Source organism: Balearica regulorum, chromosome 16 (genome assembly GCF_011004875.1).
Source record: "Balearica regulorum gibbericeps isolate bBalReg1 chromosome 16, bBalReg1.pri, whole genome shotgun sequence".
Taxonomy (NCBI): Eukaryota; Metazoa; Chordata; class Aves; order Gruiformes; family Gruidae; genus Balearica; species Balearica regulorum.
The window spans coordinates 4,547,030-4,570,320 of NC_046199.1; the positions used below are offsets into that span (position 1 = coordinate 4,547,030).

At 37.2% G+C, this 23,291-nt stretch overlaps 1 protein-coding gene across 2 annotated transcripts in view; it reads left to right on the top strand.

The window, feature by feature from the left end:
* The window catches only part of DHX35 (DEAH-box helicase 35), a 35,253-nt gene that overhangs the window by 1,780 nt on the left and 10,182 nt on the right, over positions 1-23,291 (top strand). For both annotated transcript variants that reach the window (XM_075768430.1, XM_075768429.1), the window contains exons 2-18: positions 611-744; positions 1,133-1,225; positions 2,068-2,145; positions 4,432-4,536; positions 5,797-5,858; positions 6,493-6,562; positions 7,145-7,204; positions 9,215-9,327; positions 9,675-9,771; positions 10,843-11,001; positions 12,347-12,557; positions 14,253-14,377; positions 15,141-15,195; positions 20,250-20,345; positions 20,753-20,847; positions 21,467-21,544; positions 22,699-22,828. In XM_075768430.1, the coding sequence (XP_075624545.1) occupies positions 611-744; positions 1,133-1,225; positions 2,068-2,145; positions 4,432-4,536; positions 5,797-5,858; positions 6,493-6,562; positions 7,145-7,204; positions 9,215-9,327; positions 9,675-9,771; positions 10,843-11,001; positions 12,347-12,557; positions 14,253-14,377; positions 15,141-15,195; positions 20,250-20,345; positions 20,753-20,847; positions 21,467-21,544; positions 22,699-22,828 (1,761 nt within the window). The remainder of the gene's footprint in view (positions 1-610; positions 745-1,132; positions 1,226-2,067; positions 2,146-4,431; positions 4,537-5,796; positions 5,859-6,492; positions 6,563-7,144; positions 7,205-9,214; positions 9,328-9,674; positions 9,772-10,842; positions 11,002-12,346; positions 12,558-14,252; positions 14,378-15,140; positions 15,196-20,249; positions 20,346-20,752; positions 20,848-21,466; positions 21,545-22,698; positions 22,829-23,291) is intronic.

Sequence of the window (23,291 nt, forward strand, 5' to 3'; positions counted from 1 at the left end):
CTGGAGGTGATACATTCCGTTATTGAAATGAGGTTTTGTTTCTAGTTCACCTGCACGATTCCGCGTTTTTGGTTGTCAGTAATTTTATGGTAACCTGCAGCAGGAATAAATCAAGTTTCGGTTACTGAGGTAAATTCAGATCTGAAGCAGTGGCATATCTCATGAGTGGGCAAGGCTGAATGTTTATACAGCTGATGTCAGTCAAGGGAAGTTCTACTACATGCCTGACTGGCTGGCTTAAAATCCATGGACATACTTCTGAGAAGGATATCAAAGATATATGTGAACTGTTGCACAGAAAAAGAAGAAAATTGCCAAGATCTTGCTATATAATTTTTCCTCCTTTATCTTCTTTTAAAAATTCAAATATTTATTCACATTAGATTTACTTTTTTTTAATCAGCAGGTTAAAAATTTCATTTTCATTTGAAAGAATTTCTGCATGTTTACTGTTGGTTAATATTTTGATTATTTTCATAGAAAAATTAGTCTTCCATTATATGCTGCTACCCATGATTCCTCCTTGTAAGAAACATATTTACACTGGTTGTATTGTGATACACTAGGCAGAAGTGTATTCTTCCAGTTAAAATTAACTTATGTCATCTAGGCACGGAAGGTCCTGGTGTCAGTGTCTCGGAGGAGAGACAGAGTCCTGCTGAGAGTAGTGGCATAAGCGTAATCTATAATCCTTATGCTTCCCTTTCTATTGAACAACAAAGACAAAAGCTGCCCGTTTTTAAGGTATGGAAGTTCCTTTTGGTATATTAAATCTGTTGCATGATGTCTGGCTTGTATCTTTTTTTTTTTTTTTTTTTTTTGAAAGAGGAGTATAGAATCACTTTACAACAGAAAATAATTTTATGACCTTACTTTCTTTATTTGTTGGAATTGATTGTCCTGTTTGTAAAACTGACAGTAACAGTTGTCAGGCTGTGTAGATTTGTGTTAATTACTATATGTTGTACATGTCATTTATGGATTTTTAAAAAGCTGTTTAGCTTTTGGCAGTAAACTCCATGTAAAATGAATTTACTGTGTCTGTTACATATGTAAATATTGTAACTTTAATTACTTTTTTTATTTTTCTACACATCTTTTCTTGATACTTAAATGTCATCGTCTCTTTCAGCTAAGAAATCACATACTTTATCTAGTGGAGAACTATCAAACTCTGGTGATTGTTGGGGAAACAGGTTGTGGGAAATCAACGCAGATTCCACAAGTAAGTGTCTATTTAACTTGGTAAAATCAGGTATTCCTTCAAGGGGTTTTACATTAAATGTTAAACCAGCAACCCAGAACTGCACTGTGAGAATGGAATTCACCTGGGCTCCTGTGTGTGACCAAAAGGACAGAAATATAAGGTTTCATCTTAAATACCGGGAGCTGGTATATCTGTAATATAAAACCTTCTTCTACTACAGGAAAGGACTATACGCAACTAATAATTTTATTCTGGTACAAATAGTAGTCGCTGTGCTATAGTAGGTGTTTATTGCTCTATCAGAATCATGTTTAAAATTTTGTTAAGACTATGTTTTTAAGAAGGAAAAAAGGTAACACTTTTCTTACGAGCTTTCCTCTTGGAAATTTTTGGAGTATTGTGGTTTTGTAGAATTTTCTCTTTTGTGACAGAAATGAAAAAAGTCTGAGAATGTTTCAAAGTTAGTTCTTGATTTTTAAATTAAAAAATTGCAGACTACTGATGAATGTCCTCCATTTCAATGTGAGCGCAGGACTTGTGCTGCTTAGGTTTTTTTCTTAAAGGAGAAAAATAAAATAAAGGAAAGGAGAGAAAAATGAAGTAGTTCAAAAATACTTGAGACCCAAAGAACTGTTCTGAGATGCTTTCTGAAAGCTTATGTGGTTAGGAAGTAGGTATTGTACTATAGTAGTTTTAATGGTGAGATTAATAATGCACAAAATTTCTAAGTAACTGATTTGCCTAAGGTCATGTATCAGTTAGTGTCAGAACGAGGAAAAAGCACATAGTACGGAGAACTAATACCTTGCTGTAATCGCAGCATGACCAGCTCGTTTCTTATCCTCAATGTTTGTTTGCAGTACCTAGCAGAAGCTGGCTGGACAGCCGAAGGAAGAGTTGTTGGAGTGACGCAGCCTCGTCGGGTTGCTGCTGTTTCAGTGAGTTTCTCCGTGTCCAAATTTTCCCAGTTTGTTGTTGTTATAACCTCCAGTTTATTAGCAGTTTTTGCTGAACAGCAGGAATCACAACTGCATGAGCTCCTGAATGAAAAGACGTTTCTGCTTATCTTCCTCACAGAATTGCTGGTATTCAACCTGAATCGCTGAATCACTGAATTCAACCTGATTAGTAGGTCTTGCCAAAGATTCCAAGTCCAGAATTGTAGATGTAGAAGCTTTGAAATAAAATTGAGTGGTATCAGCAGAACTGTGTGCAGAAGTTAGGGCTGCGCAGGGTTGAGCTATGATTGAAATGTACTTGTGTGACCCTTAACTTCTTTCACAAAGTAAAGTAGTGGTATAAATCTGTGTGTAGTAACATAGCTAGTGGAAGAAAGAGGATTTGTTTACCTCTTTCTGGCAATTCATGTCTAGTTTTCTCAAATCTTTTTTTCTGTGGGTTTTTTGTTGTTCTTGTGGGTTTTTTTGGTTTGTGGTGGTGTTGTTTTCCCTTGTAAGAGTGTTAGGGAAGAGAAGAAATTATTTTATTGTGACAAATCTTTTCGTATATGTAACAGGTCTAGGAGAGCGTTACGTCAGCTAGATCTACTGTGGGGGTAGAAGAGGGGGTGCTGAGGGCAACAACTTGTACTCTCTGGTAATAGCCTGCACAGAAAGTGTCCAGTGCTCCTTGTCTTCATAACTGCTGCCAAAGGCTGACTTGGTGGGCTGAAGTTTCTGCTGCAGCATTCTCTTTGTATAGAAAGCTGAGGTGCCATTTTGTAACCTTCATTTTGCCAGTTCTTTATAAAGTATTAAGCTGTACCTGCAACAAATCAACTTATGCCTCTGGTCAAAATGTAGTAGACTGAGCAGCTGTACAACTTGCTGTTTCATCTCATCCAGTATTCTTTGACCAGATCCAACATGGGTAAGGAAACAGTCTCTAGCAGTGATCTGCATCGTCTACTTTGGGCAGTCTGCCTGCAGTGTCCTCCCTTTTCTCCTTCATAGGACATCCAGCTGACAGTGCACAGTTCTACAGGAGATGTTGTATATACTGCAATGATTTCTCATGACAAACTTACTTCTCTTTTCCCTTTGAAGTCTTAATACATTATTTCTAAGCCTAAAATAAAACTATTTCTCAATTAGGGCTTAGTATATTGTCACTTTTCTTTCAAGGATTTTTCTTCAAGGATGTTGTTGCAAACTGGCTGAACTGTATGGCTGCTGCAGGGAGATGAGAGATACTGTTGATTTATTGCTTTGTCTTGAACTGGAAGTGATCTTTTATTTTAATCGGTGTGCGTGTCTGCTTTCCCATCTAGAGCATGGGGATTGTCAGAAGCAAAGAGAGGTAGTTGCAGAGCCATAAGGCATAGTTTAGAAATTCCCGGATATGTGCTTGCATTACCCAGACTGACAGTTATCCTGAATGCTTGGGCTGAAAGTGACAGTGATAAGATTCCAAGTGAAATCATAAATTCACTGCCTGTCGGTATGGTTTAGAATGTCACCCAAATGACTGAAAGTAGCTTGCTCTTGGAATTCTACAAGGACTAATGTATATATCATGGAATTTTATTGTGTCTTTAGCTATTAAATGCCTTTGTAGCTTGCTGAAACCATGGCCTGATAATACCTAATATTCTATAGAATGTCTGAATAACTCAAGACTTTTAGCTAAAGGAGCTATTGGTTTAAAACCAGCCAAAAATTGTTGCTTCTTTTAATTACTCTGCCAGTTCTCTATTTTCTGCATAGAAGATTCTGTATTATGAAAAGTAGGGTAGCATCTTTATTTTTAAAAAAAAAAAAAAGTCTGAGTAAGTTCAGGGACAGATCAGCTTAACTGATAACTTTTTTCTGGATCCATATACCTGTACTCTTTCCCTTTTTGCATGCCAACTGTGTTCTTAAATTGCAGTCCCGCAGTTGCTGGTAGGTGGTCCTTCCCCAGCGTTGTGACTGGTTGAGTGGCTGCCTGTGTAGGTCTGTCAGAGTACTTATTGCAGAAAGGTACCTCTCTAGCTTTCCTAAGTAGAAGCAGCATGGAACAGATTTTTTAAGTTACACTAAACCATTTAAAAAGTATTGACCGCTTGTATGTTCGGTGCGTGCTGTTATGTCAAACAGAATTTTGTGTTTGAATGAGAACAAATAATTCTTTGGAAGCACTAGCTCTGTTCCTGGTTTGATGCCAATTCTCTATGGACAGAATAATGATACAGCGAAGACGTGCGCTGTGAGCTGTCTCTTGTTTGTAAGAATCTCTTTTCTCAGGTCGCCGGCCGAGTTGCTGATGAAAGAGGTGCAGTGTTGGGTCATGAAGTTGGATATTGTATTCGGTTTGATGACTGCACGGATCCGCAGGCCACAAGAATTAAGGTGAAACATGAACAGTATGTGGTTACTCTGAAAGGGTTAGCTGAAAATCTTCAAGTACTTTTGCAAAATTAATGAGAACCTTGCAATGCCCGTTAGAGAGAATAGATAGTATTTCAGTTTTCCAGGTGAGTATCCCAAAAATGTGCTTGAAATGGCTGTGGCTATCCAAAACTTAATAAAATGAGTTCATGTTCTATTCTGCTAGTCAGGCAGAAAACTAAAGGAGATTTTTCAAGGTAGGTACGGCCAGGTATTGGTACAGTGCTAGTGTGACCTGATACATCACTCAAAGTCATAGGGAAAGGTTGCAGTGGATCACAGCTAAAGTATCCTCACCACCCCAAAAATAGCTTCTGATTAAAAGCACAGATAAAACATAAGATGAGTAGGCTGACTGAAAGTAATTTGATGTGGATTAAATAGCAAGCTTTGCAGCTGGTCTTTAGTGCTGCGAGCAATATTAATGTTGCTTGTGTTGGTACAGATGAGAGTTTGCTTTTGTTGTGCTGGATAGCAGTGATGATGAATGAGAAAATTTACTTTTTGATTATTTTTTTTCTGAGGCTAGTAGCCCTTTGAAAGTGAAACAAATGGAGATGCTTGTTCATTAAATGCAGCTGGGTTGTTGGGTTTTTTTGAGTGTGATGATTAATCAATTGGAGTTGGAAATATGGAGGTTTTTACCTTGCACTCCAGTTCTTGCCTAGTTGAAGGCTACAGTTGGAGTCCCAGGTCAAACTACTGTTTGATGGCTACATAAAGCTGGTGGGTTTCCACTGGCTAGTAGGAAGAAAGTATTAAAGTAAAATGTTGCATTTTGTTGAAATGTTAAGGTTTGTGTTCCGGGCAGAAGTGTGTGATAGATATTAAACAGCCTACTTTGAGAAGGCCAAGACTGGGTTGACACACAGGATGTTATTGGTAGAGCAGATTTAGCCTTGTTACAGTCAAGAGTGAAGAAACTTCTGTTGCCCTGTTCCAGTGCTACCAATCTGTTTGGGTTTTTTTCCAATACAAAAATTATTTAAAAAAAATTCAATACTGATTAAAAAAACAATCGCTCTGCTTATCTCTGGGTTGGCACTCAGAAATACACATTTGGCTTCCATAGCCGAAAATAGATCAATTTAATAGATCACTAGAAAATTAAAGGCAGGGGAAAATTTAGGCAAAACCCTAGAATATCATCTTTAAAAATCACATGGTAATCAAGACTGCTTGTTAAGTTTTTTTTACATTTTTCTTTGCATTCACTTTTAGTTTCTAACTGATGGTATGCTCGTGAGGGAGATGATGGCTGATCCTTTATTAACGAGATACAGGTAAGGAAACATGGAATTAATGATTGCTGAAGTGTAATTTGGAAAACTGCATTTATTTTATTTTTTTTTTTTAGACTGAGATGTGGTTATTATAAATTAAAATACCAAAGGATGGGAAAATTATTTTAGGAGTTCGACTTCTTTATGTTGTAAAGATTATTAGAAAACCCATTAATCATTGCAATGCCAAACCCGTCAGGATTTGGTGCTGTGGTTTTGAAACAAAAGCTAAATAGATCTCATGGAATCTGAACCATTTAATTTACTAGTTTTAAATTCACTTTTTCTTTCTGATGCTAATCAAAGAAAAAAAAAAATCAACAGTGAACACAGGCCATTCTGGTATCCAGAAAACCTATGCAGTGCAGTACAGTAAAGATAAATCTTTTTTTCTTCCATCCCTTTTCAAAAGCTAGCCTGAACAAAGAATAGTATGTATGTGCCACCTGGTGTTATCTACATTTTTCTGTTCTTTGTTGCTGCACTTCTAACTTCCCCAGCTTTCTAAGTGGTTATAAACAGTAATAGTCCTGCAGCAGATTTAAAATAATGATATTTGTAGAAGACAGGAAGACACTGATTCTAGTGTCAGTCAAACCATTTTTGAAATCTTGTCTTTCTGCTTTATTCCCAGTGTCCTCATGCTGGATGAAGCCCATGAAAGGACTCTTTATACAGATATTGCCATTGGCTTACTAAAAAAGGTCATTTTTTTTAATGTTCTCTAAATGTTTTCATTTTCATCCTTTTCCTTAAACCTCTGATCCTGATGGCTGATTAGTGAACCCATTTGAGAGGGTGATTTCTAGTCACTCATTTATCTTACAGCCTATTGTACAACTATTGTATCCAACTATTGTATCCAACTATTTACCTTAGACATCTGACACTCAGGATTCTCTATTTCTTCCCTACATTGCTGAAATGTCTCCTTAGATGATAATAGCAAAAAGTTGATCAGCAGCAGCAGAATGAAGACTATGTGATCTGATAGGGGTTGTTGTTGACTTTCAACCTACTAAAGATATGACTTCCACCAGAAATTAAGAGTAAGCTGTAATGATTACAGACTGAATGCCCTTAAAATGGATATGTAAAACTCCAAACAGTCATCAGGTTGTTAGATCTATGGGGTGATATGGGTGCTTCAGTTCATCAGCTGTCTTGTAGTTTCAAAGTATTTTTAAAAGAGAAGTTACTGGTAATCTGGATGCTCTAAAACTTGGTTCTAGCCTTATATCTCAGAAAATAATTTTTACTCTGGATGTTATTGGTCTCTATCCTAGGTTCAAAAGAAGCGTGGGGATCTTCGACTGATTGTGGCTTCAGCCACCTTGGATGCAGAGGTATAGCTCTCAGATTTGGTTTGAAATGAAGTGACCTTAAGTGGCAGCTCCACTTGTATTTATACACAGCTTATCCTCTGTGCTGCTTGCTTCTTGTGAAGCGTTACTGCTGTTTGAGTGGTGAAGAAGAGAGGAGGGAGTGCAGGAAAAAATCTGGTGTAGTTAAGTTGCTGTGTTTGCTTTTTATTTTGTATTAGCAAACCTTTTTGGAAGTAAATTTAAATATGAATCTGCTTTTCCTATATTTATGCCTGCTCTACTCATATTGGTATTGTTGTATAAAAACATGTTCTCTTGGCTTAATCTAGTTTGTAAGAGACATACATTTAGTACTGTTTTGCTGACAGCAGTAATTTGATACAACCATAGACCAGTACAAATAAGTGATAAATGAGTAAGTTTAATTTCAGTGAGATTAGTTCCCTGATTGACTTGTGGCCTGTGGTAATTTATGTAACTTACTAAAATGTCATTAATTTAATTTTGAGTGGGAACAGAAGAAATGCTCTCTTAGATCGGAGCAGTAGTTCCTCCAGCCCAGCGTTCTGTCTGTAGCAGCAGCAGCAATAGGAGATGCTGTTTAGAAGAGCATATGAGCCTGTCCACCTGCTGTGGTCCACTGTCTCTGAGCTGCTTCTGCATCTGCAGTGGTTGTAATGGAGATATCAGACAGTACATTCCTGCTGTTTCCGTCTAGTATGTGTTTATAGACCTGCTGTTTGTTAATTTGTCTTTGAATCTGCTTGATGAAGCTGTAAGTCTCCAGGACATCATGTGAGAGCAATTTTTAGAAGTTTGCCACCTGCTATATAATGAAGTACTTCAGTTAATTTCTTTTAAACCTGCTAATTTCATCAAATACATCCTAGTTCTAATAGTGTGAGATTTGTTTTTTTTTAAAAAAAAGAAAAGAAAAACCAAGAAACACCCCCCCACAATTTTACATTTACTTTATCTGTTACCTTTGATTCTGTAAACCTCAGCTGTGTATCTTCTCAACCTTCTGCTTCCCAAGCAGAGGACCAGCCTTTTCAGTCTCTCCTCATAAGGCAGCTACTCCATCTCCTTTATCATGGTCTTTGCTTTTCTCTGTACTTTTCCTAACTCTGCTGTGTCCTTCTGAGATGTGGTGGTGAGAGCTGGCATGTAGCACTGAAGATGTAGGTGTGCTGAGATTTCCTTTAGTGGCAAATACCATATGCCATAAATCTTGATAATATGCTGTGTTATGTATTCTGTACATTATATTAGATAACATTACAATACTTTGCTTTTGCAAAATTTTAACTGCCAGAAATCACACGTTTCAAATACTTTACAGTTAACGTAAAAATAAGTTAATAGGAGCAAAATGATTAGTGTGACTATGTAAACATTTGTTTAAATACAGAAAGTTTATGGTAGCTCTATAATGTTCATAAAAGTTGAGATGGGTTATTTGGGTTCTTAATGTTCATTCTTTTGCTATTACACATTGAAAATACTTCATGGCAATAAATCTAAATTTATGAAGGTGTCTTACAACACATAAATCAAAAACTTACATAAATCAGCCTAAATCTGCTTTTATAAGGTGAGATCTTGGTGTTCAGTAAGAGCTGTAAAATTTACTTACTTATCCAAAAATGGGTGAGAATGTGCCAGCCCTACCCAGCTTTAGTTTACGCTTTTAGTTTGTTACTGTTATAGATCCAGTAAAAAGTTTATACATCTGCTTTTTCTAACTGTATCAGCTGATCTAATTGATTTTATCACCTCTTTTCAATCTCTGCTTCTCAAAGTAATAAACATGCAAGGCAGTGTATTTGTGCTAAATGCCTGAATCTCAGGCAGAATAGAAAGCAACAAAATCAAACTTGAAATTTTTAAGTAGGAACACTATCAAAATACTGTCAAATTTCTGAAGAAAACATCCAAGTAGTAGTAATTTAACTTTGTGATGTCTTTAGGCTTCTTCCTCAACTCTTTGAAGTATCAAACTGAAAGTATTTTCTTATTACTTTAATGTAGAAATTCAGGGATTTCTTTAATCAAAATGAGACCGGTGACCCCAGCAAAGATACCAGTGTGATCCTTACTGTCGAGGGGAGAACGTTTCCAGTGGACATCTTTTACATACAGAGGTGTGTTGCTGTTTGATCTTGTCAGTGGTGATAGGAGAGTCTGCAACTGTGGTATCACTTTGTCTAGGTTAGAGCCCAGAAATTCCCAGACCAACGGTAAGGAGGTGTAGCATTCAATTTGGGGAAACGTTTGGATATTGCTCATAGCAGCAGATGTGTTTTTAAGCTTACTGTGGTGTAAAGGAAACGAATTGCTGAAGGCTGATTCCCAAGGCTGCATCATGAACTAAATGTGGCATGGCCAATACATAGTGTCCAAAAGCTAGTGCTCAGTTTGTTCCTTATGGAAGTGAGGAGGCTGCTTCCTATTTTTCTGCTACTGTCTCTGCTGTTTTCTCTCCCCATAGTCCTGTTCCAGACTATGTAAAATCAACTGTGGAGACTGCAATGAAGATTCACCAGATGGAGAACGATGGTGATATACTAGCATTTTTAACTGGCCAGGTATAGACATAAGCCACTTTTTCACTTTACAGCACCGTATTGTGGGCTTTGCAAAGTCACCTCAGTCTTCTGCTTTCCTTAGCTGTGCTTACTTTAATCTCATTAAAGATAACAAATATTTCTGCATTGATGGGAGCAGAATTAAGCCAGCCCAAAAGACTTTTAGAAAATGTAATTATGGTCTTGATTTATCCAAGCTAGTGATGGATGATAGTTTTTCTCATTTAACGCTGTATGCTTTCAGCCTTGTTAATAAACGGAACAGTATACGGGTTTTTTTGGTGCTAGTCACACCTATGAAGTTGACAGTGAGTCATCATTAATAGTTAAGGCAAATGGAATTTACATTTGTTAGGCTTAACATCTGAAGTCTTTGACAGAAAAACAAATTGCTGTGAGACAAAAATTTGTGAGTCTCTTCTGCTCTATTTATGCCTGTCAGCTCACTTTGCAGCTGAGTAAATGGAAGGTAGCTTGTAATTTTTCTAGTGAGGAGCTACTGTGAAAAACTTCAATAACATCTTGCATATTTTCAAAATAAATTCTTCATCCCTATTACTGATTTGACTTTGAAAGCGTGAATTGGGTTTCTGACAAGGCAATGTCTAAATATTTTGTTGTCTCTGTTCGAGTGAGATGCCACCGTTGATCTCCAAGATTAAATGTGAAGTTGAGCAATAAGTGTTCATACTGTTACTGTGTTATCCCTGATCAAGACCCACAGCGTTGTGCACAAAATAGATTGGCCTCCCATTTTGCTCTCACAAGTTGAGATACATGGGAAAATATGCCTGCTTCCTCCTGAACTTTGTTCAGTCCTTCCTTTGTAATTTTTCCCATGTGTTTGTGACATTATCTCAAATAATAATAAACATAAATATATATTTATTATGAATAGCAATTTATGTAAGAATATTACAAAATTGAGAGAGCTAGTTAAAAGATCCTGGAGCTTGAACAATTAAAATTATATTGGGATTATTTTGGTGCATAGTTTGTATATAGGTGACAGCTATGTGGTATTACAGTGAAACCTCTCTCATGCTGTCCCCTGTCTTGCTCTGGCTCTAGGAGGAAGTGGAGACTGTTGTTTCTATGCTCATAGAACAGGCTCGGGCCCTTTCTCGCACTGGAATGAAAAAACACCTCCGTGTTCTGCCCATGTATGCTGGGCTGCCTTCTCCTGAGCAAATGAAAGTGTTCGAGAGAGTTTCTCACAGTGTCAGGAAGGTAAGGCTGTTGTGTATGTCTCAATTTCTACCACCCAGATGGGTATATGCATTACACAGACTGTATATATCAGGTTCACGTCATCAGGCTACTGCAAACGCCTACCGAGGGAGGCTTTTCTGCATCTCCTAACACTGCCTGTCAGTTTTCAAACTGTGAACCAAGACCATGTTCTCTAGCTTCTCTTTTCATCGTTGATCAGTCCTAGGCATGTCAGTTCTCCTGTCTACCTCATCAACTTCTCAATTTTCAAGAGTCTTTGTACAAAACCTGGTACTTGTCTACATACAGTTGCAGCTTTTTATACTCTGAAGTCCTCTACTTTTACTTGGTTTTATTTCTTTTTGTGGTCTAAGCGTCTATGCCTGTTTTCTACCAGTAATGGAAAAATCAGTGACAGAGTGGGTAAATGCTGTATTTTCACCTAAGAAATAAGTTAAGACTTGCTTGGTTTTAGTAGAAAAAAAGCTTTGTTTTGACTTCTGCAAGTCTTGTTCGGATATTTAATGTCACAGAAGTATATAGTTGGTCATGATTAGCACTTTCTGCTTAGGCAGAACCTATGTTGGGGCCGAGATAAGCTGATAGAATTACGCAGGGGTGACTTGTTATAATTCTTGTGGCTGCTGGAGTCTTAACAAGTAAAATTGTTCATCTGGTCTTGAAGAACATTGAGATATATCCTGGAGAGAAAATAAGTATTTGACATTAGTCAATTAACTTCCAAGATTTACTTTTTTAATTTCAGGTGAAATAAGGATTAAATTTCCCTCTGTCATCTGGGAACAATTATTTTTTAATATTTTAGGACAGATATATATATAAAATATAATATTAGAACATATATATATTTATATATATGTGTAATAGGAAAATATATCTCTCTGCAGGAATACTGAACGTGGAATGCTTGATCAACTCTGTTCCCCTCCTTTCCCCTGCCTCACCCCAGTGTTAGAAGTAACAGCTTAATAAAACTGAGAAGCAGAAAGAAAATATTTTTAGTTTGCTGCATAAGAACACTTGATTTACAGTCAGTTGATGTTTTTCTGTGCAAACGCTGCCAATGATTTTCTCTGTAAACACTGCCAAGCTCTTTTATGAAGAGAGAATAAATTTGAATAAGAAAGTGATTGTGAAGCTGCAAAAACTGGGCTTATTTCAAGCTGACAGCTCTTTCTGCTGCATGTAGTGTATCCTTTTGTACTCCAGCATGTGTTCACCAGAATTGTCATATCTGAGATCTTTCACGTGGCTTGTATTTGAGTCCTGGTGCACTGATGCTAGGGGTTGATAGTGTAATTGAGATTGGGGAGTTCACAGTTCTTTATGTCTGTATCTGTAGGTAATAGTAGCCACCAACATTGCTGAGACCTCCATCACAGTTCACGGAATTGCATTTGTAATTGATTGTGGTTTTGTGAAGCTTCGGGCCTATAACCCCAAACCAGCCATCGAATGCCTTGTGGTGGTACCAGTATCTAAAGCTTCGGCTAATCAGAGGGCAGGACGTGCCGGCCGGAACCGCTCTGGGAAATGTTACAGACTTTATACCGGTCAGTAATTTGACGTGTAGGGAAGGTGAACTTCCTGGTGTGACTTCCACCTTGTTGTACAGTGGTTTTAGTGTTAGATTAAGAACATAACTGTGTTTTTTCTTTCAGCAAGAGATAGAAATTTCCCTTCATTATTCCTCCAGCTTATTTAGAAATACATTGTTCATATGTGCTAAGCGTTGGAAACTGAATCCTTTTATGAGTCAGAAACACAAATTGAGCAGGGTGGGTACTGTGAGATTGTCAGTGATTGCAAACCTGTCATGTTAATGCAGCTTGTAGAGTGGCAACTCTACTAAGAAGCTTATTTTTTAATTTTTTTATTTCTGAGCAGTTGCTTGAATTCATAATACCCACCTATAACGTTCTCTTCTGTGACTAAAGTCTCCTTTAGGCTGTGCATCTAACAAAGGACTCTGGAAATCCTTCAGAAAACTGAGGGAAAACTTCTTTACGTGGCCCCTTTTTCATAGGAATAGGTGCCAACCCCAAATACATCTCATAATCAATGATCCTGGCACTGCACAAAAATTACTGTTACAAATAAAACAGTTCGCCACCTAGCAGTGTTCAGAAAGCTGCAATCTAACTGTCTCGATTATCAACTGTTTAAAGAGAAAAGACTTTGCAGTTGAGTACTGCCATTGCTTATGTGCCTCAGGTTCCCTCTAGTTTTACTGGAGCTTCAAGACCTAGAGACATCAAACATATCTCTTAAAAATGTGTGTGTGCTTGCCAGAGTTGCCACATTAAACAAAGACATGATTTACTCTCCAAACCTTTGTGTGCAATGAAGAAGCAGGAGTGAATGTCTGCTGCGAAATATACCAAGCTTTTTAAGTATTTTACTGGAGAACCATGACTACACTGAAGTTATTTTTGTGTGTCCAAGAGCTGGCCTAATGGGCACTTTAAGAAACATTTTAAAGTTCCTTTTAAAGTGCACCGAAGAGACAAAAGTAGAGAAAAGGTACACTATATTTGTCTTAGTGAACGTCTGAGTTAGAACAAATAGAGGGGGGTTCTGTATAGAAAGGAAAATAATTTGGGTAGAAATATTTCTTGTTTTGATTTGGAGTTTTAGCTAAACATAGGGATGTGTGTGTGTGTATCTTCACTGCACAAGAGTTGGTTAATGGAAGGTACAGGAATTTTGACCTTACATGAAGTATTTTTCCAGACTTAGACTGTATAGTGAATGCGCTTTATAAAAGGCATCGCCAAATAAATTGGTTTTCAATTTTTAGTCATTATTTTAAGTATGCTTTTTAAAACCTCATTTTGTTTGAATAGTTACTAAAACTAGTAATCTTATACTGAAAGCATGCTGGTTTTGAACTTTTCCTTGTCCCTTTCAAAAAAAAAAAGGATTTTTGTAGTATTGCACACTACCTTTTATTTTCTGATTAAAAATATTAAACCAGAAGAGAAATAAAGCATTTCTAGATTTTCGTGAAGAACTTATAACATTTCAAATTGAAATGTGGGTGGGTAAACTACAGAATCAGTAATGTGGCCAAAACCATTGAATTTTCTATTTAAATTACGGTTTCATATCTCTGAGAGTTCTTTTACCACTGTTAAGTATTTATACTCAATAATTGTAACTTGAAATGGGTATGATTCTATCACATTGACCGCATACAGCGGGAGTTGAAACCTGGTCCCAAATTGCTTTGTTTTCTCCCACAACAGAGGAGGACTTCGAGAAGCTGCCGAAGTCCACGGTTCCCGAGATGCAGCGCAGTAACCTGGCACCCGTCGTCTTGCAGCTGAAGGCTTTGGGAATTGACAACGTGCTCAGGTTCCCCTTTCTCTCAGTGAGTCCTGGGCTGTAAAGTCTGTCACCTTTCTGTAGTGTGAAGAAAGATGACTAGGAGACTTGTTGGTAACCCACAGAACCGTTAACCAGTACCCATTGCCCTGTTGATTTGGAAAGCATACCGCATTGCCCGCTGTCAGGCAGCAAAGTATTTTTTAGTGCAGGTGATGTGTGTGACAACTTAGAAACAACAACTGGTTGTATTCTAGAGTTTGCTGTTGGAAGTGCTGAGAAGTTGAGAAAGGCCTAGAAAAACAAACTCTGAGATTCTGCAGAACTGTAACTGTAGTCCCTTTGCACTGAATTTATGAAGAGGAAAATTGATATCTACAAAACCAAACCTATGCTTGTCTGTCTTGTTAAAAAGAGCAGTACCAATTTTTAAATTTGCTTTCTGTAAAGTCTCTAGCTACTCTTCTATTGATGTGAAAAACTAGTATTTCAGAAAGTTCAGAAAGTAATTGTTCTGATCACTTTTGGCATCACTGTTGGACAAAGCAAGCATGCCTTTTCTAGCTCAGATTTTGAGAGCATCGTAGTGATGACACTGAGCCTGCTGATGTGCTTTTGACTCGCAGCACTGGTGGTCAGTGGAAGAGTGATAGGAAGAGTCTGAGAGCTCTTTCTTCATTTTGCCAAAGTAGGAAGGTAGGTAGGTAGAACTCAAAGGTTTTGCAAAAGAGGGAGATCTAAGAATTGTTATGAAAACTTGTGTGTTCTATGATGATAACTTTAAACAATGCACACTTTTTTCTTCACAGCCACCTCCTGCACAGTCAATGGTGCAAGCTTTAGAATTGCTGTATGCTTTAGGAGGTGAGAACTTTATGCTTTGCTTTATTTATGCTATAGGAGTTATGAAAAAAAATTGTTAATTTGGATTTCATGATTGGATGGACATTGAGAACTGTGCTTAGAGAAATGCAGCCTCGACTGGTGGCAGCTTTTTCTTGGTGTATTTTTAAAGCATACCTCAGTTTCCTCTGAATTTACTTTCTTTTCCTCTGGTTATTTCAGGCAGGTAAGCAAGCAAAAGGCAGCAGTAACTTTCTGAGAGGAACTAGAAATCTATTGCATAGAATATAAACTAGATTTTAAAAATAGGTATTTGTCCAATCTAAACAGTTATAGCAATCTTCTGTGTATTTCCTTGCACCTTCATGGGAGGAACCAGCTATTTGTCCCTGCTAGGAACAGTGCTCTGAGCTGATGAGGCTTGATTCTCTCAGGCACATCCTCTGTTTGGATTTCTTCAGTCCTGCAGAGTGGTATGAAGATACAAACAGAGTTTGGACGCTAATTACACCAGTACATGAATTAGACGCTAAATTTACCTGCATCCAATTAGATAAGTTGTTTAATACTCCAGCTTTTAGTGTGGTGATCTTTCATTTTGTGTTACTGTGCCAGTGATGGAAACATGTAGCATTTGCAAGTATAAACAAAAAAAGTTGAAAGTAAAGATTTGACATCTCTTTCAGGTTAGGACTGACTGTAATAACCTAGAATTTAGCATCATTAATATAATTGCTACTTTGTTTATTCCTTGGTCTGACTTTAAAAAGCATAGTGTGTCTCTTAAATTTTTCTGTTAGCATGTTACATTCATTATCTGATCTTCATGTGTGTGTGGGAACTCTGCCTAAACATTGCAAGTAAAATCTGATGCTTGAATTTGGGAGAGGCTGGTCACTGGATGCTAGAATTCAACCCAACAGAGAGCGTGCTTCTCGATGGCTTAGCGAAGCAAGTGTCACGTATTAGTTTTCATACCTTCTCATTGGTATGATTTTAAAGGTATGACTGACAAAAGTTATTAAGAGCTAATCTAGTTAAAATTTTAAAAATGCGTTTTAGTCTGTGTCTCTGCTCTGAATGTAGTGTGGCTTCTGGCTAAAAGACCACACCTTGTGTAAGGTAGTGCTAGTGGTGGTAGTCCTGCAGCTGAGAGAGTTCAAACCTTGCTACAAGTCAAATTGTTCTGATTCTATTAGCTGCGAATACGATGCAACCACTGAACGCACATGCGCACACACCACCCCCCCGATCATTCCATAAGGCAGCATATTTCCTCCTGGATGAATTGGAACTACTTTTCTCCTGCTCGGTGTCTGTGTTTCAGTGCACAGCCTGCTTGCTTTTCATGTTTTTAAATGCATAGGAGCTCATTTGCACGCAGCTTGCATAGTCTGCTCTAGTTTTAGTATTGAACTTTCTAGTTACGGACAAATGAACAGATAGACACAAACTTCTAATGAAAAGAAGAAAAAGCTAGTCTAACAGACCCAGAGAGGATAATTCAAAGTCATTTCTACTACTTAGCTACTTAATAGAATATCTTTTTTTTTATTATGTTCTCTGAATTACTAATCACAGCTTGTTCTCAGATTCAGTAGAGAGTCTGAACAACACTCTTAGTCATATGGTTTATTTTTAGGCAGTCCTGCGAGGAGCAGGGAGTTGGACTCAATGGTCCTTATGGGTCCCTTCCAACTTGAGATATTCTATGACTCTGATTCTAAATGTGGTCATTTGGGTTTTATTCATTATGCTGCTGTTGGATACCTATAACACTCAAATCACACCATAGTAATAGTTTCATATGCAGTTTTCAATCCTTTTTTTTTTTTGTGGTGAGTGGCATGTATGCTGTCTAATTTTGTTTATAGGAAGAACTATTGTTGGGTTTTTTGACAGCTATTTAATCTTTTTGAGTGCAACAAACTTAAACAAAACAGAAACTTGACACAAGAACAAATAATCAAAATGAAACTCTGTTTGACTTTTAACTCAGTGTTTGTAGTTAATTCAAAGTTAACAATATTTGCTTCATAATGTAAACATGAGGAAAAGGGTAAAAGAGATTGTGTAGAGTTTGGAAGCTTCCAGAGGTTTGTAGCTGTTTTTACCTCACTTACAAATGCTGTTGTAACTTGTGGCAGTCTGCTCTCTTCTTATTCTCACAGAGCTGTAACTCTCTGCTTGGCTGTGATTTTGCTCTGTGCTGATTCAGTTCCATCTTGCAAAGGAGAGTTTCACTTACAGCACTTGGTTCTTGGCAACCATCTCAAGCTTGGAACAAAGACCTTCACAGTGGCTCAGAAGCGTGTTGCAAGGATGAATTCACAGCCAGAACCACCTTAGGGAAACGGAGAGGAAAGGTCAATAAACTCCCTGATTAGCTGTTTGATGTTTTGGCAAAAGTGTTATGCTCGTGGTAGCTTTGCAGAAAAGTACAGAGCTGCTGCTCTGTTGGCTGCCCAGCTTTTGTAGCAAAGTGCTGATGGTGGTGTTTAAGATGGAAAGAAATGTGTGCGCATGTGTGTGATAGATGGATTCGCTCTCCAATTTTTGCTGAAGTTTAAGGTTTTAGGTGGTTTATTACGGAGATTTTATCTAAGTTGCAGAGGTGAAGCTGCCCAAGCGTTTGCAGGTGCAGGAAGTATTAAATTTCTGTTATGCAAGTGTGAACGCATATTTCATTATTTGCATTGTAATAGCATGCAAATGTGCAGTTTAGGGTCAGGACCCTGTTGTGCCAATGCACATAAGAGAAATTTATTCAACAGAACTGTCTTATGCAGAGCAGATACTCTTAAGGTTGAGATAGTTCTGTTGAATAAACACATCACTGTTTTCAGACTGATTATTTTCTAGTGATGTGAACTGATTGCATCACGAGTATCTCTTCTCAGCCTTCTCCTTTGATGTCCCTTTGAAAGTCTGAGATGTCGGTTGGAGTTTATTCTTTTTAAGCGTAATTTAGAAGGTTAAAAGTGGCTTTATTTTTAGCTTTATTTCACATCCAAGACTTTGAAGCCTTGTTTGTAAGTTGTTGCCTATCAGAAACAACCACTCTAAGTTTAAAATAAAGTGTTTTAATCCCTTGGCATGTCACATACTAGTGGTTGTTACTTGAAACTTTTTAGTGACATGGGACTTGAATAATCTCTCCTGAGTATGTTCAATAAAAATCTTTGCAGTATCTTTTTCAAAGTGGAGCTAAAGATCTCTGATTTCATACATATATATATATATATATATGGATCTAGATGGTTGCTTTCGAGATTATTTGAAGGAAACTCTTACCTATTCCAAACTTGTATTTTTTTGCAGGCCTTCTGTGTGTATTCAGTCTTACTGCTACGAAGACATCTGTGCACAAGCTATATATATATATATATATATCTATCTCCATGCAAAATTGCACTGAGATTTGTAGGATACAGCAGAAGCCAAAGGATTTTGGCTTGATGCACCTGTAGAAAGTCAAAAAGATGACAATTATTCCTTTTTCCTACTTAGGAACCCATTTATCTCTCTGTAGATGAAAGACAGCATATTCTAAGCTATTAACTGGTCAAATTAAAGCTATCATACCTTAATTTTTGCAGTTTCTTTGACTGTGTGTTTAAATATATTTATCATTTCACATAAGCTGCCTTTTGGACCTATTTCTGAAGGAAAATGTTTTGACATTATGTGAAATGTCTATTAGGTTTTGTTGAACAGTGTAGGGGTGTGGTGAGTGAATTACTACGTTGTCATAATAAGTGAGATGATAGCATATCAAATAATAAAGGAAATTAAACACTTGATAGGGGTATCTGTGGGTTCAGATATGCTGACATGAGTTATAGGAGACCTCATTCCTGGACTTGATTTTTGGTTTTGCTTTTCTCTGTGAAACATAGCTGATGTACAACTGTGTTTTTTTGTCACTATGCAGTTTGACACGTAAATATATAATGCATGGGCCACCGTTGTGCTTCCTCAGTCTACTCTGCTGTGGTTATTTATGTAATCTACAGTGCCCCAAAGTCCTGTTATTGGGCTCTTCTGTCTCTCCTTGTGTAGCTTTTCTCTTGTGCTCTGCCTCCTTGTTGCACCTCATACCAATTGGCTTGCTTGCAATTTTCTTTTCTCTTTCAATTCTCACTCTTTGCTGACTTTCTTAATGAGCTCTTTTCCTTCTATCATTTTCTGTGTCTGTATTTTTTTTTTTTTCCTATTTCCTGTGTTCTTTTGCAAAGGAAATGCTTTTCCATTTAAATCGTTCCCTGATTCAGCATCATGTTCTGGATTAGAATATAATTTGCCTGGGTAAACCATGCTGCAGGTGTTTGACTGTAGGAAGCCATGGAACTAAAATGAGAAACATGCAGGGTTACTTAGTGATAACCAGGAGTCAAAAAGCAAACTGTCGTATCTCTGTCCTGTACCACTTCATCTCCAGTAAAAAGGGTACAGTTGGAACATGGCTGACAGTTTAGCTATTGATGCGTGAGGCTGTACGAACTGCAGAGAATCTTCATCAGCTGTACATCTCTAGATGATACTAAAGTTAAATTGTTTTTCTCCATGACCTAAGCAGATGTGACTCAGCAAAATGACATCCTACCCCACCACCTCCCAGTAGTGCTTCCTGTTTCTACAATTATGCCTGTTCCATAATTATGCCCTTTTTTAATTCTCATCAGGACTCCTTCTGCTTTCTGTCACCATGAACAAAGATGTTGCTAACTAGTTAAAAAGAAGATACACGAGTCTAACAGCTAGTGGGCACTGACTGCCATTGCATTGACTTTGACTGCAAGTTTTCTAAATTATTGGCAGTAGCAATGGAACTTGGTCAAAATGAACAAACTTGTGTGTTAAAAAAACCCAAAACAATACCAGTGACCTACAGGAGAGTAAATGGATATTAAGGGGCACCTTTAAGCTTGGTTTAATATACAACTAAGAATTGCTGAACATATTTGCTATATTTTAGCTCTTAATTCTGCTCTTTAGTACACATTAAATTGCTAAACAAGACTTTCTGTGCTACTTTTACCTGTATCACAGCTACATTTATTAATATGCTGTAGGTTTGGATATGCACTGCCGTTTAACAGAGCCTCTTGGAATGAGAATAGCAGAGTTTCCTTTGAATCCTATGTTTGCAAAGATGCTTCTGGAATCAGGTAGGAGAAAAAAAAAATCAGATTTGTTTCACAGGCTTGTGTTGAGTAAAGGATATTGTCTCTAGTGATTATAGTGTAGTGTTAGACATTTGCTCAACTTGAAACAAACTATATGCTTCATCTTGGTATGGTGTTTACTGAAAAGAATTGGTTAAGCTCATGAACCTCTCTAACAAATAAGTCTAACAATTTAACACCCTAATTAACAAGTCTAACACATTTGTCTTTTGTGTTTCATATTAAAAAACATCCACTGTTTATACTAAAAAAAAAAATCTAGGGGTTTAGGTATTTTGGTTTTATATGCCTTAAAAATATATTTCACTTCTTTTCCTCTTTATTCTGTATGGGGATAAGTTGAATGGAAGAAGCATTTCCTTTACGGAATTTCTCTACTTACTCCTCAGGAAATTTTGGCTGCTCCCAGGAGATTTTGACAATAGCTGCCATGATGCAGATTCAAAACATCTTTGTGATCCCTCCAAATCAAAAAGCTCAGGCTGTAAGTTCAGTCATGTCTTATTTTGTTTTTGTTAGTTCCACGTTTCTGCATTTCTGCCAAGTATTTTATTGATACTACTATATTTTATTGACTGCAAATTTGTACAAAAATGAAGCAAGGTCTTGAACTGTACCTATCGGTTACAGGTAAAAGAAGAAACTGAGTAATGGTGGGAACCATGGAGTCCTTTACTAGTGTTAAAAGACTCCTTCTGAGAACCAAAATCATGAAGGGTTATAAATAAATATTGGTCAATATAAGCGTCTGTAGAGGCGGGGGAGAAAACCCCAAACAAAAAACCAAACCTCCCCAAACACCAGTTCCTTTCAAGAGGAACAAAAAAAGAAAGCATTAGGATGTAGCAAGTGCTCTATAGATAACAGGAGCCTAATTTTAATGCATTCCTCTCTTGCATTTTGGGGGTTCTCTTTTTTTTCTAATTTAAGTTTTAAAAGTGCTCCTGAATATAGGTGGGCTAGTAAAATATTGCTGTTGCCTAGAGGAACTACCCTATATGGTGAGAGTTACCAGGAAATATGCAGATGATGGGAACTATGGATATTGGACTGATTTTTGCAAAAATCAATGTGCCTATAAAAATATATTTCTTCTTCTCCAGGCCAGGCAACACAGAAAGTTTGCTGTAGAAGAAGGTGATCATCTCACTATGCTTAATGTTTATGAAGCCTTTGTCAAAGTAAGTCAGCTCAAGTGTTTGTGGATTTGCAGGAATGGGAAGAGTGTGAAGTCCTGAGTTCTGATTCTGGAAGTCCTGGATATAGCATCCTCAAAGTTGAGGAATTAACAAGTCTATTAAGTGATAATTCTGCTTTAAAAGTTATTCTGGTCATATTTTGCCACAAACCTTCTGTCGTTCTTCTGAACAGTGAATAGAAAGAATTTGATTTGTGTATAGCATGGAAGTCTTATGGATAGACAACTGTATTTTCAAGGAGACTGGGATTTTTGAAAGGGCCTGGGAAAAACAGATATTCAAATGCCAAATGAAATTCATATTGTCTCATTTTTTCTGTGGATGTCTGAGTTTTACTGATGATAAACTGCATCTAAATTTACAGTCTTTTTTTCTTTTTTTTTTTTTATTACGTCATTGATCATCATATCCTCTTTTTCATTGACCCTAACACCAATCTTAATACTTCTCTGTAAGCTGTGGTTTTACTTAACGGTTTTGAAGCGCTATACCTATTTGGGAGAAGTATATTTTGCTGGTATAAAGCACTTCTGTAATAATATATTTGCAACAGTGTTGAGTTGAAGCAGTATAACCACTCAAGTGTTTAAATATGACTTCTCTCTCCCTAGCCCCAAAGCAATGAGTCAGATACCAACTGAAATTTTGCCCTTTAAATTTTATATCTCCCTAATTCTCTTTAGAAACAGCCAAATGCAGAGGCTTTGGAGTAACTGCTGGCTTCTGGAGAAATAGTTCTTTGCATAGAGAAGACCAATGAAATCAGTGTATAGAAAAGGTTGTTTGCATTTTGAGATGATAAACTAGTCTGTTTTCAATGTGATGCATTTGTGAGAATGGAATGACTGATGCTGTTCTCTTTCAACACTTATGAAGAAATGAAGTACATCTGTTTGAAAATACCCCATAGCATTTGTTCTACTATTTAGAAGTTGATTGAAACATGTTTTGTAGTTATTGGTGCTACGTACTCTTGTTAGTTGCTATGTAAACAGATAATTTTCAGGGAAAACAACATTAAATATGTTGTAGGAAACAGAAGAAAAACAGAAGGCAGCTATGGATCCAAAAGAGATTGGGTTTTGTTTTGTTGATGGTATCTCATTGTAATTTTTTCTATTCTTCTCACTGCACAGCACAGCAAGAGCTCTCAGTGGTGCCAGGAACACTTTCTGAACTACAAAGGGCTTGTTAGAGCTTCTGTTGTAAGAGAGCAGCTGAAAAAGCTTCTCGTCCGCTTTAAAGTGCCAAAGAAGTCCAGTGAAGGTGAATTATTTTTTTTAACCTGTTGTCCAATACATATTAAAGGTAGTCTTCAAATTGTCAGTCTGCTTTCTGCTGTTCTTGTGACCTTTGAAGTATTTTCTTTCTGGCCTAAAAATAATGTTAATTAAATCCAGATTTTTTTTTCCTAAAAATAACTGCAGAAGAGTGTTTTAGCCCATTTTTACAATTAGCATTTAGTCCAGTCTTCATTAGTTAAGTTTTCCAGCAAGAACTTATAACCACTGATTATATATTTAATGGACAGATTTATCAAGAGTGTCATAAATAGATCACCCTATTCCCTCTTTTGACTTTCCAAAAAGCGATTTTTCTAGTATGTTCAAAGTGATGTACAGTCAGTCATTGGGATCTGATTTCCCGCAGTGCTGTGCGTGCATGGGTGCCGTGACCATGCTACACCACTTAGACACACCCAGGGCTATGGGGCTGGATGGGATCCACC